General features: G+C 43.1%; 2 protein-coding genes across 3 annotated transcripts in view; both read right to left on the bottom strand.

Annotated features, from left to right (window-relative positions):
• Positions 1–10,681: 10,681 nt before the first annotated feature.
• Positions 10,682–12,959, bottom strand: dkk1b (dickkopf WNT signaling pathway inhibitor 1b). Its single transcript, XM_079756917.1, has 5 exons — positions 12,555–12,959; positions 12,250–12,391; positions 11,658–11,918; positions 11,429–11,535; positions 10,682–11,305 (listed from the first exon to the last, which is right to left on the bottom strand). The coding sequence occupies exons 1-5, from the start codon at positions 12,774–12,776 to the stop codon at positions 11,150–11,152; spliced, it is 888 nt and encodes a 295-aa protein (XP_079613043.1). The 5' UTR covers positions 12,777–12,959; the 3' UTR covers positions 10,682–11,149.
• A 3,838-nt stretch (positions 12,960–16,797) lies between these two features.
• The window catches only part of prkg1 (protein kinase cGMP-dependent 1), a 102,876-nt gene continuing 97,794 nt past the window's right edge, over positions 16,798–21,879 (bottom strand). For both annotated transcript variants that reach the window (XM_079756360.1, XM_079756361.1), the window contains exons 15-18: positions 21,503–21,625; positions 21,211–21,273; positions 21,021–21,087; positions 16,798–20,917 (exon numbers count right to left, since the gene is read on the bottom strand). In XM_079756360.1, the coding sequence (XP_079612486.1) occupies positions 20,819–20,917; positions 21,021–21,087; positions 21,211–21,273; positions 21,503–21,625 (352 nt within the window). In that variant the 3' untranslated portion in view covers positions 16,798–20,818. The remainder of the gene's footprint in view (positions 20,918–21,020; positions 21,088–21,210; positions 21,274–21,502; positions 21,626–21,879) is intronic.

The raw sequence follows: 21,879 nt of genomic DNA, 5'->3' as shown, positions 1-21,879 counted from the left end.
CCGCCAACCTGGCCTTCATGGCGACGTCAACAAGCCGGCAAGTCGTCATTTTCATGTCATTAGACTGCGTATGAAAACACACCTACAGCCGCAGAGGTTTTTTACAGGCCATATATTTACGTGCCAAGATATGTGTTCGCCAGAAGAGTTAGGCAAACACACACACACGGTGTCAACATGCGCTACTCTTGTACAATCTGACCCTCAATGGTAGCCCCCCCAACATGCATAAACACACGTCTCTGTGGAGCAAGCCCACTAATACTTGATTGTTTACATCCATGAGTTGGCCGCACTCTGGGTGTATTGGTTAAAGGACAATTTCAGTGTGTGTGATCAAACAATCATAATTGTCTCTCCTGGCCTCACTTTAACATCTGTTACCAATATCACTTTGCAAATTGACTTCCTTGTGCCGATTTGGAACCAAGCCCATTGTTTGATCCCGCGGACCTTTACTGTCCTTTAACCACCATGTGAGCGGCTGTCTTTTGGGGACTGCGCTCAAACCCCACGAGGCGACACAAGATGTGGATTCAAATTTTGGTTTTACAGCCTATCAACAAAGTCGATATGTTTTTCATGAGGACCCATGGGTGTGTACAGCGGATACCTTGTGTGACCTGTGTTCACACAATTTATGTGGAGTGCAGGAAGCCCACATTGGGCCTCCCCGGATGGCTGTTCACTCATTATTATTATTATTTAATATATTTAGCTTAAAAACATGTAACCATCAGGTACCCTGTTCTCTCCACTGAATGTGTTGGATGAGGTTCCAGACTTCAATGTGAAAGATGGAGCCACAATGCAAATCGAAGAATTTGATTTTGAACTACTGTCCAAGCTGAAGGCTGTCTACTTCGAAGTCCAGCACAACTTGGCTCCGTTCCTACATTCTCAGAGATAATCTTAGTCAAATTCACAAGTTGAACATCACCATACTGGACATCCACATCCACCCTGAAATGATGTGATACATCCTACGTACGGTTGTTAAATGGTAATCACATTGGGAGATTTATTTTAATGATCCTATTAAAAATGACATGCGCAATTAAAATGATCAATCAGGATTATTAAATATGAATGTGCCCCAGCACAGCTGTATTGCTTCAGGAAGTCAAACTGCTATGGGCTCAATAATTCAATAAAATGTATGGAATAATCATAGTCTAAATTAGCCTTTGCCCTCAATAATCAGTGAGCTAGAGATTTAAATACATAGTCTGTCCCCGTTCCCCTCCTCTTCCCTCTGTGTCCATCTCTGCTTCAAAAGCCGAAGTGGCGACAGGGTAAACAGGAAGACAGATAAGAAGGAGAGCGAGCGAGCGAGAGACAGAGTGAATGAGAGTCCCTCAGACAGCTGAAAGACGGGGGAGATAGAGACACACCGTCACGTCGTCATCGCCCCCCACATCAAAGCCTCCGGCGGCGAATGCAACGAGGCCGGCCGTAAAAATGCGGATGAGATTGACTTTATCCAAACGCCCTCCCCAAGGCGTTGTCTAGACCCTAGGGAGGCCTTTGTCCCGGGCTAATGGGACATTATGGGTTCGCCAGCAGAGGGTGGGGGGTGCCCTCTCGTATCAAAGTGAGCACCTGGAGTCCCGCTGGGGTCCATGCTGGAGTCCACTCAGTATTGTTAAATACCTACACCACCTAAGAAAAATAACCAACACCCCTCACCACCATCACCAGGTCGGTCCCTTCTTTTTTTATCAGGGGCCACAAGGCCCCTCATAGGGAGTTCAGGCACAGCTGAGCAAATCCACCGCCTTCAAAGCTGAGTTGTCTGAGGTTTAAGGTAAGCAGACGAGGGGACATGAGCGAGTGGGGGAAAATGCTGCAAATACACAGATAAAAAAAGCTCATAACAATAATCACTTTTCTGGTGTTCTTTCAAAACACCTTTCTAAGGCTCTAATTCTGCCTCTGTTCATCTTCAATTATTTATCTCGCCTTGAGTCTTATTTCTCTTTTGGTTCCTCCCGCGCTGTGTTTCTCTCTGTCTGTATCCAGCCCGCACTTTGTCTGTTTGGCAGGTTGAACACTTAAGTGTATGTCAGGTCTCTCCTTCCTCTGTCTTTGATGTTTTGGTAATGTATACCCTCCTAGCCTTCAAGTTCCCACACAGGCTCACAACTATACAACCCTCCACCGTACAAACACACAAAACATAGCCTGCATACACATATACAAACACACACACACTCTCTCACACACGCACACACACACATACACACACACACACACAAACACACATACACACACAACCAGAGATGATGCGTACCGGAGAAAATTGAGTGAGACAGATGACAGTGAACTAGTGTATTTTAGTTTTCTGGCTGACCAGTAGTACAAACAAAGCGATTTCAATTCCACTTTTAGATTTCATTCTTTATTGTTCTATAATCCTGAGTTGTTCTCGTTCCATTGCGGTCTATTCCGGTCCATCACCTCGCTCCTTTCCTGGTTTGCTCTTGTCCCCAGTGTTTACATTCTACCTGTCGGTTGATTGATGGTTGCTATGGCAACCTGGCCATCAGTCACACCTGGCCGACTCCAGAGCGGGTATCGGGTTCTGTGTTTCCGAGTGGTCTGTCTTTGTGTCGCGCTATCTGTGTAAATACGGACCTGAGGCTGAGGGGTCTCACTCAGTCACCTGAGTACCGAGCTCTTTAATTACGCTGTTTATGCGGCAGACGATCGCTGGCACTACGGAGGAAAAGAGGCTCAGAAACCCAACTGAAGTGTACACTTCAGACTTCCTAAGTTTAGCTTGACATAAGGCATGTTATTGAATGTAGATTTAGAACCGTGCACATCCATCAATATATAAATCTATTCACCTATCCAGCCCCCCAATCTTTTCATCCGTCCACCTTTCATCCATCCATCATCCATCTATCTATCAACCCAACAAACCACCAATCCACCCACTCACCTTTCCATACATCAACCAATTTGATCCATTATCCCACCCATCATTTCATCCTTTCATCCATCCATCCCTCCTTCCAACCCCCCATCATCCATCCATCCATTCACCCACATGTTCGGGTGACTGACGTGTGTCGAAGGCATCACTGCCTTCCCGGAAGACAGAGCGCTACGATGCCAGAGAGAACTCAATGCCTTCATGTTTCCCCCCCCCAGAGAAGCATTTCTGATTGAGCAGAAAGCCCTGCAGTGTGGCTTCAAAACCCAATCTCCCACCGCAGAGTTAAGTGGCAGCTCAGTGTTGAGAGGGTAATTGGCGAATTGTGTCAAAGTGTACCCAATAATTGCAGCGTCGTAACCATAAGTATGAGGCTGAATGACGGCGGACAGACCACACCGCTCATCCCGTTGGCTCCCCCTGGGTTCCTCAAGAGACTAACCTTTTGTTTTCTTGGTCAGACGTTGCAGAAATAGCCACGTATAGTGAAGAAAAGGGTGCTAAAGTTGTGCTGCCTCAGGAGAAATGCGGTTGAGCACATGGGGGGGGGGGGGGGGGGGGGAGGGGGAGATTTATGTCTGCTGACTGTTTAAGCATTCAAGTCAGACCAAAGTATGGGACCCAAAAGCATATTTCTGTGCCAAAACGTTTTATTGTCATGGCTATTTAAATAACTTTCTCCACCCAAATTATTTTTGGACCAATTTTCGGCCTTTCCCGTATTAGCCAGAACTTATGCCTGGTAATTTTTTAAAGATGGCCAGCCCTAGTCAAGTAGTTTTTGCTAATGTTCAGACTATTCATGCAGTGACACACTAATGTTCACTGCTGTCACAGATTAGATCTCAGCCACCATCAGTTATTCTTACATATTTGACTTTAACAGCTATAAGGAGAGACATTGACAAGACTTCAACAAGATGGCTGAAATATCTCATTTTATATCTCACTTTTGAGCCAATACAGACAGGTGTTCATATTCTGAGCACACAACCACCGGGGTTGAGGTGTGGTCAAGATAAACCATAACGGTATCCATGTAGTAGCCGCCTGAATACATCCTGATCTAAAGTTCACATTCTCTTTTCTTTCTGCAGATCGATCTGGCCTCGGTCCAATTGAAAGCATTTTCTAAATTATTGGAAATGCTAGAATTATTCAAAGCTCTCTTCTATCCGAATGTGGTTAATAAGCAGAAATCTGGGCATACGTAAGGATCTGGACTAAGGATCCAGATGTAATTCTGGAGTAAGGATTCAGATGTAGTTCTGGGGTAAGGATCCAGATGTAATTCTGGGTGTGGAGGCACCTTGGTCCTAGAAATGGCTTAGAAAGGAAACAATGAAGGAATTCAGTTATCTTGAGGGATTATTGGCATGAAATGGTAATGATGGATGATGTAATTCTGGAGTAAGGATTCAGATGTTATTCTGGGGTAAGGATCCAGATGTAATTCTGGAGTAAAGATTCAGATGTTATTCTGGGGTAAGGATTCAGATGTTACTCTTGGGTAAGGATCCAGATGTAATTCTGGAGCATGGATTCAGATGTAGTTCTGGGGTAGGGTTCCAGATGTGATTCCGGGGTAAGGATCCAGATGTAACTCTGGAGTAAGGATTCAGATGTAGTTCTGTAATTCTGGAGTAAGGATTCAGATGTTATTCTGGGGTAAGGATCCAGATGTGATTCCGGGGTAAGGATCCAGATGTAATTCTGGAGTATGGATTCAGATGTAGTTCTGGGGTAAGGATCCAGATGTGATTCCGGGGTAAGGATCCAGATGTAATTCTGGAGTAAGGATCCAGATGTAATTCTGGGGTAAGGATCCAGATGTAATTCTGGGGTAAGGATCCAGATGTGATTATGGGGGGGGGCACCTTGGTCCTAGATATGGCTTAGAAAGGAGTGGGCAATTTTCCCCAAAAATAAACAATGAAGGAATTCAGTTGCTTTTCCTGTGAGGTACAGCACACTGGAAGGAGAAGGGATTATTGGCATGGGATGGTAACACATTCCTGGCAGCAGTGTTTACCTAATTGGCTCACAGGCTCACCAACTGAGTGTGTTGACTGTGTGTGATTGGTTGATGACGCCATGGCCAGACTGTTTTGTCTCCACCACTCGGACGGTAGGCCAACAAAAACAAGGAGGCTCCAATCATTTTACAGGTGTTGAGCATGTGTTTGTTTGTGCGTGCATGCTTCTCTGTTAGTTCACTATTATCATCAGAGCATGCCTCAACTGCCCTACTACGTCAACACACACACACACACACACACACACACACACACACACACACACACACACACACACACACACACACACACACACAAACACACACACACACACACACACACACACACACACACACACACACACACACACACATACACACACATACACACACGGAGGACCTGTTTTCCCGGATTTGCACAATAAGAAGCCGTAGACCAGAATGTAAGACATGTTGGGGGTTTCCAAACTATAAGGAAAAACTCACGAGACAAGATTTCAATAACTTTCTCCACCCAAATAATTTTTGGACAAATTTTCGGCCATTCCTGTATTAGCCAAAACTTCTGCCTGGTATTTTTTTTTAAAGATGGCCAGCCCTGGTCAAGTAGTTTTTACTAATGTTCAGACTATTCATGCAGTGTCACACTAATGTTCACTGCTGTCACAGATAAGATCTCAGCCACCATAAAGTATTCTTACATATTTGACTTTAAGACGCATAAGGAGAGACATTGACAAGACTTCAACAAGATGTCAAATATCTTAAATTGATATCAAACTTTTGAGCCAATGCAGACAGGTGTTCATATTCTGAGCACACAACCTGGGTTTGAGGTGTGGTCAAGATAAACCATAATGTGGTAGCCGCCTGAATTCAACCTGATCTCAAGTTCACATTCTCTTTCTTTCAGCAGATGGTTCTGGCCTCGGTCCGATTGAAAGCATTTTCTAAAATATTGGAAATGCTAGAATCATTCAAAGCTCTCTTCCACCCGAATGTGGCTAAAAAGTCGAAACATGGGCATACGTAAGGATCTGGAGTAAGGATCCAGATGTAATTCTGGAGTAAGGATTCAGATGTAGTATGGGGTAAGGATCCAGATGTAATTCTGGAGTAAGGATCCAGATGTAATTCTGGAGTAAGGATCCAGATGTAATTCTGGGTGTGGAGGCACCTTGGACCTAGAAATGTCTTAGAAAGGAGGGGGCAATTTTCCCGAAAAGAAACAATGAAGGAATTCAGTTATCTTGAGGGATTATTGGCATGGGATGATAACACATATTTGGCAGCAGTGTTTACCTAATTGGCTCACAGGCTCACCAACTGATGGTGTCGACTGTGTGTGATTGGTTGATGACGCCATGGCCAGACTGTTTTGTCTCCACTCGGTAGCATAACAAGAAACCCACTTAAAAACAAGGAGGCTCAAATAATTGTACAGGTAATGAGCATGTGTTTGTTTGTGTGTGCGTGCTTCTATGTTAGTTCACTATTATCATCAGAGCATGCCCGTCAACACACACATTACGTCAACACACACACACACCTACACAGACGACCTGTCTTCCCGGATTTGCACAATAAGACGCCTTAGACCGGAATGTAAGAAATGTTGTTGGTTTCCAAACTAAAAGGAAAAAACTCATGAGACACACGGAACCAATGATGACACATCCAGTAAATATGTGTCGCAAGATACATGTTACATGTGGCCCACAGTCCACCTGTAGGCATGCATGAGCAACATACCATATCACTGCTCCTTATTGACATTTAAATCCCTGTGGATTAAAGGGAAATGACAAAATAGTAAAAAGTAATAGTGTGCTTAATAGGAACACTATTACTTTTTACTATTTAGTCATTTCCCTGAAATGAACTAATTCAGCTTTCGCATGCTGAATTATTTTTGGTTTAGTTGTGTTGTGTTGTCACACCCGGATGTCCAGTAAATCCTTTACGTCACATACATTATAGTCCGACGCTCTGCTTGCTGCCCATGCAATCCCAGAGAAGCCTATTAGCGTTGGACGATCCTCACAAAGCCTCTCTGTGCTGTGTGGTTAGTAAGGTGTTTTTCAGGTGCTTTCCTGCAGCCTCTCCGAGCGTGCCTGGAGGCACCGGAGAGGTTCTCCTGGATTGGTTTTCCAGAGGTTCCACCCTGAGACCCTCCGCTGCTCAGGCCTCTGCTGAGGCTGCCGCCGTCTCTCCGCTTAAGACGATTTATGAAGCCGCTTCTTGAAAGTTGAGGTTAAAACTTCTACACACAGGCTGTTACTACTGCTCAACACTGCCCTCTAACTAGTACATTCCTTGTGGAGGAGCAAACCACACACACATTCATAGGCTTTGGCATATACTACTGTAGGTTGGCAGGATGGCACAGGTCTGCTGGCTTTCAGGGTGTCAGGCACTCTAGGGAGTGTGTGCGTGTGTGTATGTTTATTGTGTGTGTATATGTGACTGTGTATGGGTTTGTGTGCGTGTGTATGAGAGAGAGAGAGAAAGAGAGAGAGAGGTTTCATGCAGAAATGCTACCGTACACCTCAAACATGTACGCTGCTGTTGTGAGAAGTAAGGCTCCATCATCATCGTCGTCACGCTCCAGGACCCTGAATCAAAGCGGCTCCCTGTGGAGCTCACCTGAAGTGAGCGAGCCCATTAAATGTTTTTTACATTCAAACATACATTAGTGACATCACAAGTGACCTGTTTAGAGCTGCTTTCATATGAATGGATCCTTGTATGGGACGATATTAGCAGTCATGATGCAGCAATGAAGCTTTTCAAAATGTTCTCAACAGACAAGAATATAAATGTTCGATTTTCCAGATTTTCAAGATTACAAAATAAATCCATGGGTTGATTGAGCTTTAGATTGATTTAATTGAGTTGGCCTTCAACTTTATATCTTAGTATAGTCAATGAATCTCCACTAATGCTTCCTGAATCAGAGTAAGGGCTTTGCCTCGGAGTGTTAAAAACAGACCCGACTGGCTGGTTTTATATTCATCCGTGGGCGTAAGATGAGCCCCAACTGTCAAAACAACGTTGAGACTGCCTCCTCTCTACTCCTCTCTCTTCCCGTCTCTCAAAGGACAGATTAAGAAGGAGCGGGAGACGAAAGGCAGCGCAACAAGCAACTCAAAAATAGATTTAGTTCTAAGAAGGTTAGAAAGGAAAGGGGACAGAGGAAGGAAAAAGAAAGAAAGAAAGAAAAAGAAGAAAGAAAGGAGGGGAAACAGACAAAGTAAGGCAGAAAACAGAGGACGGAGGAGCCGTCCGCTGAGCAGTGGAGCCTGAACAGGAAGGGGGGGTTGACGGTTTGAAGAAGAGGCTACTTGAGAACCAGAGGAGAGGATCTGTCTGGACACGCCTGTAACGCTGCTCCACGGCGGACACCCTTTGATACCGGCTCTGTGTTTTTACCCAAACAGAGCCCAGCGCCAGGGGAAGGATGGGGAGAGGGTCCGGTGACCCAAGCACACGGGTTAATGTTTCTTCATTAGCGTCGGCCGTAAGCGCCACGGGGCCTCGGCCACGGGAACCACGGCAGGTAGACGCCACCCACCCCTCCTACAGAGAGCAGGTTGGGGGGGGGGGGGGGGGGGGGGGTGGGGGTGAGGTGGTGTAGGTGCATGCGTGCATGCACACACGTGCATCAAAACACTTACACACAGGCCCACACACACATACACACTCACACAAACACACACACACACACACACACACACACACACACACACACACAAACACACACACACACACACACACACACACACACACACACACACACACACACACACACACAAACAGACACACACACACACACACACACACACACACACACACACACACACACACACACCCAGATACAATGAATCATTGGCCCGGAGAGGAATCTATCTTAACCAAGTGCCCAGCATTGTTTGTGTTCAATTATCCGCCAGGATCCCCAGAGAAACACAAAGGACATATGTGTGATTATTTCTGTCCTTAAGAGCATCCTGATAGAATTATTCAAAACTATTTACAGAGAAACTCCAATGCAAGACCCTACAAAAGATAAGTAAGCCGGTAGTTCAGCCGGAGTTAAGCATTAAATAAGATGGAAATACGTTAGTTTCTTGTTAATATATATTTGTATGTTTCGTAGCGATAACATATACTTTTTTTTACGTTTGACAGCGACTACACATATCTTCATACATGGTGATACGCTTTTTCCGCTAAAATCCCCATGAGGGTTGTTTTTTGTAGGTTTGGTTTTAGGGTTTGATTTAAGGAGTTGGTTTTCTTTTAAGGGTTAGATTAAGGGTTTGGGTTTCAGTTTAGGGTTGGAACCAAGGCATTGGATTTAGGGTTTGGTTTTAGAGTTTGATTTTGGTTTCAGGGTTTGGTTTATGAATTAAAGTTTGGTTTCAGGGTTAGGCTTGGTAATAGGGTCATCTCAGATCCAGCAGTCCTACTATGTTATGACTTCTGGGGAGACGGCACAGAGCCTTGGCTTAAAACCAAATATAGTTAGTAATCTGGTAATTAGTTAGAGATAGGGTAAGTGATAGGTTGGGTTAATATTATGGATGGCAACATTTTAAGTATTGGTTTAGCAATTGGGTCAGGAGGTTATTTTTGAGGGGCATTTCATCTAAACTTTTAGGTGAAATTAATTTTTAACTAGTTGGACTAGCGAAAAGGTTGGGAATCAAACGTAAAGCCATTGTGCTGGGAGCCCAACACTAAAGTTTCTAATTTATTTTGCTATTGTACTCGTATTATTTGTTAACATAGAACTATACTTAGTAAGTTATAACTTTTAATGAGAAGAGTAATAGTGTTGTGCGAGAAAGGGAATTTAACTTGGTAGCCTTTACTGCTGGCAGTATAGAACAGATTAGCCACTAGAACACTCCAGACAACAGTAACCTTGTAACTCCTACTTAATACTTATAATAATTAACAAATGGGCCATCTCGCCTTGTCCCTTCAGTTGAGACTTCTTTTGAAGACCTTTTTTAGAAAGACAAATAGACAATAAAGTCAAAGTATAGGGCAGGACTATCGTTTATTTCCAATAGAAAAAATACACAAAATATACATTTGCAACAAACTATACACCAAATACGTACAATCTTCTAACATGGAATTAGAACCACCTATTGAAAAAATTGGTATTAACATTGTAAAAAAGAAATCTGGATTTAAATGGAAAATTTCATAAATACTTTCTCATTTTGTCATGAAAAGGCTTGACATTTGGATCATAGCTGATTGTAATTGTTCTATATTATAAGTGATTTTTTTGTAGTTATTGTTTAAACTTTAACAGGACAGTGAAATAAAAACTTACAATACAATTTGCCCAAACTCAACCGAGTTCTGGCTATTATTTACAGTACAGTAATTTACTGTAGTATACCTTTATTTAATTTAGTTTCACAGAGAAACAATCCTATCTCTACTCCATAGTAAGCTAATGACACCTTAAGCAATGATACATCCCCAAATTAATGAATCTGCCAATGTCGACTTGCAGGGACAGAAAATGGCTGAAACAAAACACCACAGACGGGTGTTTTCTAAACCAAGGAGAGCGATAGTGGTTGAATTAAAACCAAATGTCACCAATGGAATGCAACACTATTGTGTTGATTCTCCTCAAAACATTAAGTTGATTGCTAGCAATATGCCCCAGGCCAGGGTCTTGAGAGAACTAGTTAGAACACTAAGTAGAGAATCAAAAATGTAATGAAAAAATAAAGTCTCTTTTATTGTGTATTGTATACTATTACAAATAATGTCATTAAATATTAGGTAGTATCGTGCCACTATGCATACATCAGTAAGGAATAACAATTATTTAGAGTCTATCATTCATGTGTGTGTGTGTGTTTATCTGCCTCCCTTTAGTGCATGTTTGTGTGCGATTCCAACTTGTCCACATGTGTGTACTGTGTCTCTTGGATGTCCGGCAGGCATGTGTTTTTGTCACTATCAGATGTTTGTGTGTGTATGTGTGTGTCTGTGTGTGTGTGTGTGCACGCCCATCTGTGGCTCGTGGTTCTGTGTGTGTGTGTTTATGTATCTTTGGCTCGTGGGTGGGTGTGTGTGTCTGTGTGTGCATGTGTGTGTGTATCTGTGGCTTGTAGGAGTGTGTGTGTGTGTGTGTGGCTTGTGGGTCTTGGTTCTGCTCAGTGTTGCTGGCAGGTATGGAGGGCCCTGGCCGCCTTGTGCATCCGCTGCTCCTCAGCTCCTCTTTGCGTCCGACAGGCTAACCCCGCCCCGCAGTCGCAGCGCTGGAAGATCTCCAAACCAAGCGCGCCTTTCTTACGGTGTTTCGTACAAACCTGGAATCGCAAGAGCAACACATAGGAACTAATGTTAGCAAACACGTCCCAAATCAATACCTTGTACCCTTTGCGTTTGTAACAATGAGTGCGCTAGTGTGTGCGTTGTAGCTCTCCGCTCACCTGGCCTTCTCTGAGCACGGGTTTGCAGATCTTGGACCAGAAGTGTCGTGCGCAGCACAGGCCCACTGAGCAATCACTGGAGCGCAGACACCGCTCTCCCTCCAGGCCTGCAGGAGAAGAGTCGGCCGTTAGACTATAGCCCACCGCAAGCTACAGCCATGTAGTCCACATCCAAATAAACACAGAAAAGACAGTAGAAATAGCTTTATAATTGTGTAGCCAGGCCCACCTCTGGTTGAGGGACTATGGGGGTCCTTGGTGGAGGTTGAGTGCGTTGTGGAGTTCCGCTCGTCTGGGCTGTTCTCCTGGCTGTTCATGCTGTGGCCGCTAGCCCCGTGGCTGCTAGGGCCGTGGTTATTAGGGCCGTGGTTATTAGGGCCATGGTTATTAGCCCCGTGGCTACCAGCGGTGCTGCTAACGGTAGCGCTGGGCTCCATCTCCTCTACCGTGAACTGCTGTATGATGTCCGAGTCCATGGGAAGACACACACCTGAGGGAGGGAATAGGAGCGGTGAGGAGGAGCAGGAAATTGACGAGAGGAGGCCTACAGACTACAGTGGCTTACAAGAACACACACGCAAGCACACACGTAGGCTACTTACACTCGTATATTCACCTGGTGCCTTTTTAATCGAATTTCAGAAAACTAAATTAGATTTATATATATTTTTTTTCTTTTTGTTAATATTCCTGTATAAAATGTGAGTTTGTCAATTCCAAAAACCTTAACAACAGGTTATTTTATCTTTTGCGTGCCATTAAAAACTAAAAATCTCATTGAGTCAAATCCATTAAACTGTAGACAGCGCGTTCCATCCTACCGTTGCTGCACTTGTTTCCTTGGCAACACATGGCGTCGCGAGCACACCTCTTCCTGCGCCGCTTGCACGGCAGACAGGCTCCGCGCGAGGCGTAGCAGAAGCCGTGCTCCCCGCACTCGTCATCCGCAGAGCAGGCCAACGCCTGGCGGGAAAGATTTATGTTATCTTAACGTCGAAGGTTGGTTTATTTTTCAACATAAAGGTAACAAGTCAATTAGGCAAATTAAACAAACGTTACAACCTAGTCTATCAACTTTGAAATTCTCTAAAATAAAATATAAAATAAATAAAGAAAGTGAAATTACCTGAATGGGATCAATAAGTAAGTTGTGATGCCCTCCATCCAATAAACCGAACTCATCTGGACTCGAGCTCGCGTCTTGTCCCGCGCCGTGAATCGGTGTCCCCGGTCCAGGTGCAAGGTTCTTAATCGCATTGGAGTTGAACATCAGAGATCCCGAACAAAGTGCACTCAGGAACATCACCGGCAGATACGCCGTAGCGAGGAACATCGACGACTGAATCATGTTTTCAAGAGAGTTGACTGTAGTTTTATTTTATATAAATCCTTGTATTTAAGGACGAGGTATGCCTATAAATCTGGCTAAGTGTCGCACCAAAATGAACCAATAGATCCTTCTCTTGTAAACAACGTTTTAAACGCTCAAAAATGGAAATCCAATACTTTGTCGATGGTTCACCGCTCGGTTTGTAACCTCAAACACACACACCGCTCACCAGAGACTGACTGATGTTGAGGAGCTGCCGCTGCTTTTATACCCGAGCCCAACTGTTTGTTTTCCCGCCCCCGGTCATGTGTAACAAAAAGGGGAGATGGAATTTCAAAGGGAAACGGCTCTCTTCCCAGCGGGTAGGCCAGCATGGGATGACCAATACACACACACGCACGCGTGCGCACACACACACACACACACACACACACACACACACACACACACACACGCACACACACACACACACACACACACACACACACACACACACACACACAGATAGATACGATGAATCATTGGCCCGGACAGGAATCTATCTTAGCCAAATGCCCGGCAGTGTTTGTGTGCAATTATCCACCAGGATCCCCGACGTCTTAGATCAAACGCGGCATTTGAGTTCCTTGGCCTGAAGTCTCATCTATTTCCAAGTGTTGTTCATATGTTGATATGGGTCATATCACAGCAGGTGTATCCATGCGCCAAGTCGGCCTGTAGCCTACATTGATATTGCATCTAAGGTCAAGGTACGCTTTCGAGTTGTATATTTGCAAAATTGGTATAATTCAGTTATTACATGAAGCCCAGATTCGGAAAGGCCACAGTCTTCCTGCGCGTAAAATGGGTTCGCTGGGCTTTTACGCACAGCAAGCATGATTACCAATATTCAATAAAAACTTTCAGTTTGTGCGTATATAATCTTACAACGAATAGTCAACCTAAATCAGATGGCATATGTTGCTTATAACTCGTCATATCGATCGTATGCAGACACGAAACGCGTGTATGTATTACAATTGGAGCCTACTGCCACGCAACGCGTAGATTGCTGACAGGTAGGCCTACCAAGTGGCACAGCCGGGCCGACAGACAGTCTTTAGTGGTCCGTAATGGGTGATCATTCAGTCGGCCCAATCACCCATTAGCATCGTTTGATCCCTAATTGTAACGGTGGAGGCTTGTGAAATGCACGGGGGTGATTAGAGCCGCGCGGTGAAGATCAAAGGGTCACCCCCCAAAATATGCAAATGTTGAAACGGTTGAGGAACTTCTAAGGGTTTTTGTTGTTGTGTGCAATGAATGCGGTTTAATTATTACTCTTCAACGAGGAATTCCCATCCGAAGTGACCTCGTTTTTGTGTCCTGCTACAAATAGTGGGCTATTAATAAGGACTTCGGGAGGAATTTGTGAATCAAAGCCAATGGGCTGATTAAAAAAACAAAACATAAAAACACATTTTTTAGCTGCATCGCATGATGCAACAGGCCAATACAATACCGCATAGCCTATTTAATAGATCGAAAGGATTTAATACAAACACATACAACTACGCAGGCTAGGCCTACAACATTATTTTTTTAGCGGTAGAAGGACTTAATGCTTGGCAATAATCTGGAGCTTTGTTTTTCTATTATCTTCTATCTACTGTCTAACACGTTAAGTAAGCAGAACCTCGATGAGTCAACAATTGCCCACCTCCTTGTCTGCTACGCGAGTGTGCTAGGGGTCGGGACCCCCTCCCAAAGAGCACACACACACAGGGGTCTTTTGATGTCCCCCAGCAGAGCTAGCTCATTACAATGGGACACTATAACAAGACAAACCTTCAGCGCACTTCATTAGCCATCCATCGGCACACATGTATCCCCAATCCCTTTGTGTCCGCGCCGTTGTTTTAATTGTGCAGCCGAAGGCCTGCAGTGAGTAAACCAGCTTTAGTGCTAAAAAAAAGAGACCCCTTTGATGATCAAACGGGGGTCGACCTGGCGGCTCTAATCGGTGCTCGGTGAGTATCCATACACCTCACCAAACAGCCCCGTTTTCTTATCATCGGCCCCTTATTAGTAACCTGCTTAATACTGATTCAGACTGATGTTTTTTTTTTTTTTACAACACACATTTCGAAACACAAAAAAAACCAAAGGGACTTATTCGTTAACTACAGCAATAGAAAACTTTGTGGACACCAAAGAGAGGCAACAATGCCGAGAGATTGGTTGATTGCTGCTTTGAAGCAGATGACAACAACGACGCGCCGAATGCGTTTGGAAGAAATGTCTTGTTCCCCTTTGTGGCCGGTTGCTAGGAACTGCACGAGATTGGCCGCCAGAATCCCGCGATGTCTGCCATTCAAGTTGAGTCGTCTGTGTTCGTCTGACAAGAACATAATACAGCAAAGTGCGCTTGTGATGAAAGAGACGACACTAGTCTGCACGCCTTAAAGAGCTGCAGCTGGCTTAGATGTCAGGGAAGGACATCTCTGGAGTTTGACGGTTTGAAAACTTTAATTAGCTGATTTGAAAAAGTACTAAGTACTAAGGCCTTAAGTAGACACGCTGTCTAATTTTTTTTTTAAATGTAAAATTATAAATGTATCCACAAAACTGCACATCAAGGAAATACATACACCATAATAAAATCGTAGAGTAAACAGTTAACATATATTGGGTGAAAAACAACAACAATGAACAGAAGGAATAAATAGTGATCAGATCACTGATATTGTACTTATGACTAATAAATATTAATTTCTACTTAATTTGGGGCACATTTGCCATAACATTTACGTTTTAAGTTTATTTCTATGTGCACATAATATATGTAAGGATAAAGAGAAACAGAGGCAAAGGATATTGTTACTCTCATTTCTCATTTGTTGCATTTATTATTCTGATATTTCATTCAAGCATATGCACAATTCAAGGGCTAATTTACAGCATGCATGACAACAATGGTTTAACTTAACACTCTTTGTAAAATACTAAATATTTCTGTCTTAATCTGCATCTAAACCGCTTGGTTGTGAATGAGTCGGGATACGTGAGGTGCCATAGCATGATTCTACATAAAGTAACACAATATTGAATTTCTTCTGGGAATCCTATTGTAAAATGTTACCGCTGGTCAAATTAAAGCCAAGGGCCGAGATGCAGCGAAGATAAGTGAACGTGTGAAGGGTGTGTGAAGGGGGAAATGAACGCAGTAAAGGCATGAACAAATGAATGAATGACATATTCAACAAATTAGGAAACACACATGCCCATTAGGTGTCTTTATCCTGTGGTGTTAAAGTAAAGCCACTCTTTGAAGTTCTGTAATGAAACACTGGGTAAACACGAGTACCGAGTGTTGAACAGATGAGGACCACCACTGCCTCATGACGGCCCTCCATCTTAGATTAGGGGATTCATCAGAGATGGAGATGGGGGGGTTAAGTAAAGAACACTTACTGTTGCGGACGGGGGACCGAATCAAATGTTTCTCTGTTTATCAAAGGCAGCACTAATGGGGAAATTAGCATGTAATAGACTTCAATGAGAAGAGCAGCTTTGTGGATTCAGAGGATTCAACCCTGTTTACTGAGGGCCTCCTGTGGAGTGAGGAGACTACCAGGGGCTGATGGTACGGATGGCCTTCTCCTTCTAGAACTACTGCTACTAATGGAGGATTAATAGGGCATTAGAAAACATCACTCAACGCTTTTTTACATTGACGCAAATGTTTGTTGGTGGAAAATGCAGATATGTTATATATATTTTTAAAGAAACGCAAATTACAACAGAAGCAGGCCTACCTTAACAACCCTGATGTTCCACCACATCACTTGGTTTGTTTATGGTCTAGTTCAGGTTGTGTCTAGCCAGAGCCCAGATCAACAGTGGGAAGAACATATACACGTGCATGCATCATTATCCATGAATTGGTTCTATACAAATAAAATTAAAACTGATGCAGTTTTGTTTCGAAAGTTAGAGAATCTTTATTGTAAGAAAAAAGTTCATATAGAAATGGCTGGACAATAGAAAAGCAGCAGAGGTCAGACACACTGAATTACAACACCTGTGTTTAATGCCAGCATGCCATGCAATATCGCTATCACACAGGCACATACACACACATGGGGTTCCACTCCAAAGGGAGGTATCAATCATGGGAAAATACAGTCGTCTATACTGCTGCCAGCAACAATAAATACAGCTGTGGAAAATACAACACTTTAAGTTTTCCTCATTAAGGTCAGAGTTCACTTCACATATTTATCCCGTCGGAGAGAGGAGGTTGGGATATCGTGGCCCATCTAACCTTTCTCCAGCGTTCATTGCCCTCCCTTTTATTATATTATATTAGTTTGGGGCCTGGTGGGTGGGGGAGGGGGAATGTGTGTGTGTGTGTGTGTGTGTGTGTGTGTGCGTGTGTGTATGTGTGTGTGTGTGTGTTTATGGTTGGGGGGAGGGGTTGTGTTCTCCATCTGTTATATGAACATTATTTAGTCTTGCCCATTCATTCCTATGACGGTAATTTTGCAACCAGAACACCACAGGTGTGATAAAGGTTGACTAAATCATTCAAATTTAATTAAAGTTGTGATCAGGAATTGTTTATCTTCAAATGCCTGGAGGGAAACATACGATCTGGAGGCAATCAGATGAAAATCCCATATTGATGATTTGGCATAAATTACAATTTATGCCAAATCATCACTCCGATTTGACCCGAACACTGGAAGAAGGTTAAAAAACCAAATACCAACTTGCCACATAGGATAAACACAATTTTATGATGAAACCCTTTATCTATCTTCCCAAACTGTGATCCGAAAGGTATCCTGGGTTTGAGAGCGATTGCTTTTTTATTTTTTACTGCACAGCCTGACGTTCTAAAGAGTAACAAATACGAAACCACCGATGTCACAAACCAATAGCGTTGAGATACAGTGGCCGCGTTGGCATATTCTCACCAGAGGCGGCGTCGTTGCTCAGGTTAGATTATTACTCTTCGGTTTAAACGGTCTCAAACCAGAGACTCCAGCATCCCTAAAAACGATTCCGGCTGACCAATAACTACGTGCTTTCCCGCTTTAAACGAAAAACAATAACATCATTTATAGCAGAAAAAGCTCAAACAAATCCAATCTTTCAGGGACAACGGGAGACTTTTCTGGCAACGTTATCTCATAGTCATTGCAAGGGAACTCGAGGACTCCCAGTGAACTGACCGTAATGGGGGTAAAATACGCCACCGATAAGGCACTTCACAATGTCGCCAAACTGAAGATGACAAGATCAGAAAACGGTGGCAATCTCACAGTCATGCACGAGTTGAGTTGACCTGGTAGGAGTTGTTTGAGAAGTATTTTTTAATTTTTTAAATAAAGTAAAACACAGCAGGATTTCGAGGCCCTTCTACCAGGTCGACCGCTGTTGACAACTATCACAACTATAACGACAGGGTTTACACCATCAACATAAGAAGTTCAGCATTCAAACAGTACAGTGTGTCTTTGTCAATTTCCCAAATATAACCAAATGACACTCAAAAAGTCACTTCATTGTACAAATACAGGTTACCACAAAATATCATCACAAAATCCGATTGTACATAAATATTTAAGATCTGGTTTAACAATAAATTAAAAATATCCAGTGAGAGTAGAACTGTAACAATAGTACAGTCTTTGTAGTTGAGTTCTTGGACGGCCGTTGAGGTTGAACGACTGTATGACTCTTCATCAAAACAAGTATTTGGGCTTGGTGGTTACTTGTATAAAGCGTTTACACAAGAACAAAAATATAACTTTAATTTACTCTTTGGAATAAGGACACTTTGTCGACTTCTCTTCCAGAGAGAGAGGCGTATATGTCCGCTCTAAACTATGGTTGTTGTGTAAAGTCAACAAAGAGGAACATATCAGCAATTATTTGGACAATTCCTCATAGTGTGGCGGGTCTTTTAGGCTACGGTGTAACTCTGCCCTCTAGTGGAGAGAAGTAATTAATTGAAAGCAAGCGTAATCGAGCCTTTCTTCCACACAAACCCAGAAGCTCACTGTATTATTAATAACGATCAAACATAAGGTTTAACCAATTACATGCAAATTTAATTTCCACTTTTCTAAAGATATATTGTATATATTATACATCATTAGCCTACTTTGGCACACATCTCTTTAAATGAACCACATGGAAAATTACCGCATCACAACCTGTAAAACAAACTTCAAAAGCAAACTTAAATGAAACCGTGATGGAAAATGTGTGATGAACTCTGTGTGTGCATGTGTGGAATGGAGTGTGTTTGTGTGTGCAATGGCAAAGAGAAACAAAAACACTAACACATAATGATTCATGTAACATTAGGGGTTGACACAAAGGGAATTTTCAAAACTATATTATAAAGTATTTATCCTCTGCCATAACTGCTGTCAACAAGTTTCAATGGCACAGAGCAGCAGCATTGTTAATTATCAGCTGTCCTTTTGTCCTCTTTGGATTTCCATAGATACTAGGAGCTTTTAAGTATATTTCAGAGAGAGAGAGAGAGAGCGAAAGAAAGAAAGAGAGAAAGAGAGTGAGCAAGTGTGAAAGAGAGAGAGAGTGAGGGAGAGAGAGAGAATTAGGAGGTCAAGGCATCTTGGTGACCCAGAGGTTAACTGATTGGCTGTTTATCTCCCAATCAAACCCATTTCAATATGGGTTTGAATGTCCTATATTTGTCCTTTACTTTCTGCCTGACTGCCCGTCCATCACACCATCTCTCTAATGTTTACCTTGTTTGTCTGTTCAGTATGCTAATTGTGTTGTAATTGTAGATTGGTGGTTGGGTTACCAAGTCTGTGAGATTAAGGCCCTATTTACAGAAGATCTATATTCTACAACCTTTTTGATGTAGGCACAGCATGGCAATGTTTCAGACACAATTGCATAAACATCGCCTTAGCTTTATATGTTTGGAAGGAGAAAACCTCTCTTTTTATCGCAATCTCACAAACTTATTTAATTTGCAATTTGATGAGGGATTCAAAACGCTTGTGTAAACAGGGCCTATTTTGCCTAAGTTTGAGGAAAAGGTTTGAACAGATGCCTCATCCTTGTAATAATGCTTTACCACTGTATCGTTTGCACTGGGTTTCAAGGCAAAGGTGTAAATAAGAATAAATCTCAATAAACTTTCTCTAAAATGTTACAGACAGAGACATGCTGTATAAAGCACTTTTGGGACGCGATTGATGTTTTAGGAATGAATGTAACCTAACTCGATTCATCAGCGTGTGAGCTGCTGTGTGTGTGAGGGGCATGCTAATCTCCAGAGTGGAACTAACTAGGATGAACAGTCAGGCTAAAAACAATACAAACTGTGATGGATTGGACTAACAGCAAAGTTCAATTTGATTGGCTGTCCAGCATCTTTTTGCTAGGATGATATCGACGATTAAGTCCCAGGCAAGAAGAAAGCAAGTCTGGGAAGGTGACCACTTCACACTCATAAATGTTCTCCCTCTGGACCAGAGGCCCAGAATCCCCTTCCACCACCTGATGGTGGCCACCGGGAATTCTCCGTAAGTACTTTGTTGGGAAAAAAACTAAAAAGTTTGGAAACACAAAGTTGCTACAAAAGTTTTCTTTCCGGTGGGCTGACGGACGTTAAAAACTCCTTTGCGGTACTGCAAGGCATCCACGAGAGCCTCCGCTGAACAATGCTTGTAGAAATGGGAGAGGGTCTTTAAGCCACTGTTATTAGTAGAGTCAGAAGGTAATCAAAGGAGAGGTGACCGGCTCTTTGTCCCAAACGGAGTACCACTCTTTGTGGGGGGGGGGGATAGGTTTTAGGCTCAAGGGATGGAAGTGTGTGTGTGTGTGCGCGTGCGTGTGATCGTGTGTGTGCTTGCGTGTGTTCGTATTTGTGTGCAAGTGCGTCCGCGCATGTTTGTTTGTGTTTTTGTGTACCTATATGTGTGTGTGTGTGTGTGTGTGTGTGTGTGTGTGTGTGTGTGTGTGTGTGTGTGTGTGTGCGTTTGTATGTGTGCACAAGTGGAGAGGAACTAAGGCCTAGAGGCTTCCTAAAAGTCAGTGTCCCACCCAGAGTTGTCGTCAGGCGGGGGGTCTTCTGTGTCTTCAGGGAAACTGTCAAAGTTACTGGTGTCTGTTGGTGAAGAGACCTTGGGAACAACAGAAGGGGGAGAGAGAGAGGAATCATCCTTTAGTTTCACAACACTGAAGCAATCCTGTTAAAAGCTGGTGAGATTGTTTTGTAAAACTCACATCAGGGATGATAGGAGGGGTCAGAGCCCCCTTCCTCAGCCCCTCCCAGTTAAAGCCTTCAAACCACCTGGTAGACAGACAGAGAGGGAGAGAGAGAGAGAGAGAGAGAGAAAATTGTCAAGTCAAGGTCATGTACATAAATGAGTACAAGAAGAGATTAGATGAGATAAGATAAAAAGTTGTCACTTACTTGTGCTTCTGAATGTCTTTCACTCCATTTTTCAAGTTTCCAAGCCGTTCCGATGGACTGTCTCTGCAGGGACATTAATACAACATAAGGACTGTTTACTCATCGAATATACCCTTATCAATAACAAAGGTATTAAGGCTCCTTGCATTAAAACTATTAATTTCAATGTCTAGCTGTGAAACGTCTGATCATCTGTTTTTATGGTCGTTCCTGTTGGGGGCTTGGACCAAAGTCTGTAGAAAACAGGGATTTGAGCACATGGCTTCAGTATATCATGTGGGCCTGGCTCTACCTGCAGAGCTTCTTGATGAGGTTGGCAGCGTTCTTTGTGATCTTCTTGGGGAACTCCACCATGTCAATGCCCCTCAGGATGATGTTGTAGGTCTTCATGGGGTCAGGACCCGAGAAGGGAGGGCTAGTGGAGGGAAGGAGAGGGAGAAAGAAAGAGAGAGAGGGAGAGAAATCAATTATTTGCGATGATATGATATGATGATATTTATTTTCCATTTTATCTTTTCTATCATATGATATTTTATGATCGTTGCTATGATATGATATAGTTTCTACGATTTGTATACTTTCTATGATATAGTTTCTGTGATTTTATATATTTTCTATGACCTGATCATTGCTATCTGATTTGTTTCTATGATATGATATCACTTAATG

The sequence above is a fragment of the Pollachius pollachius genome, assembly GCF_949987615.1.
Source record: "Pollachius pollachius genome assembly, chromosome: 19".
In the NCBI taxonomy this organism is placed as follows: domain Eukaryota; kingdom Metazoa; phylum Chordata; class Actinopteri; order Gadiformes; family Gadidae; genus Pollachius; species Pollachius pollachius.
The sequence above is the reverse complement of the archived record's forward strand: the minus strand, read 5'-3'. Positions and strand labels throughout refer to the sequence as shown.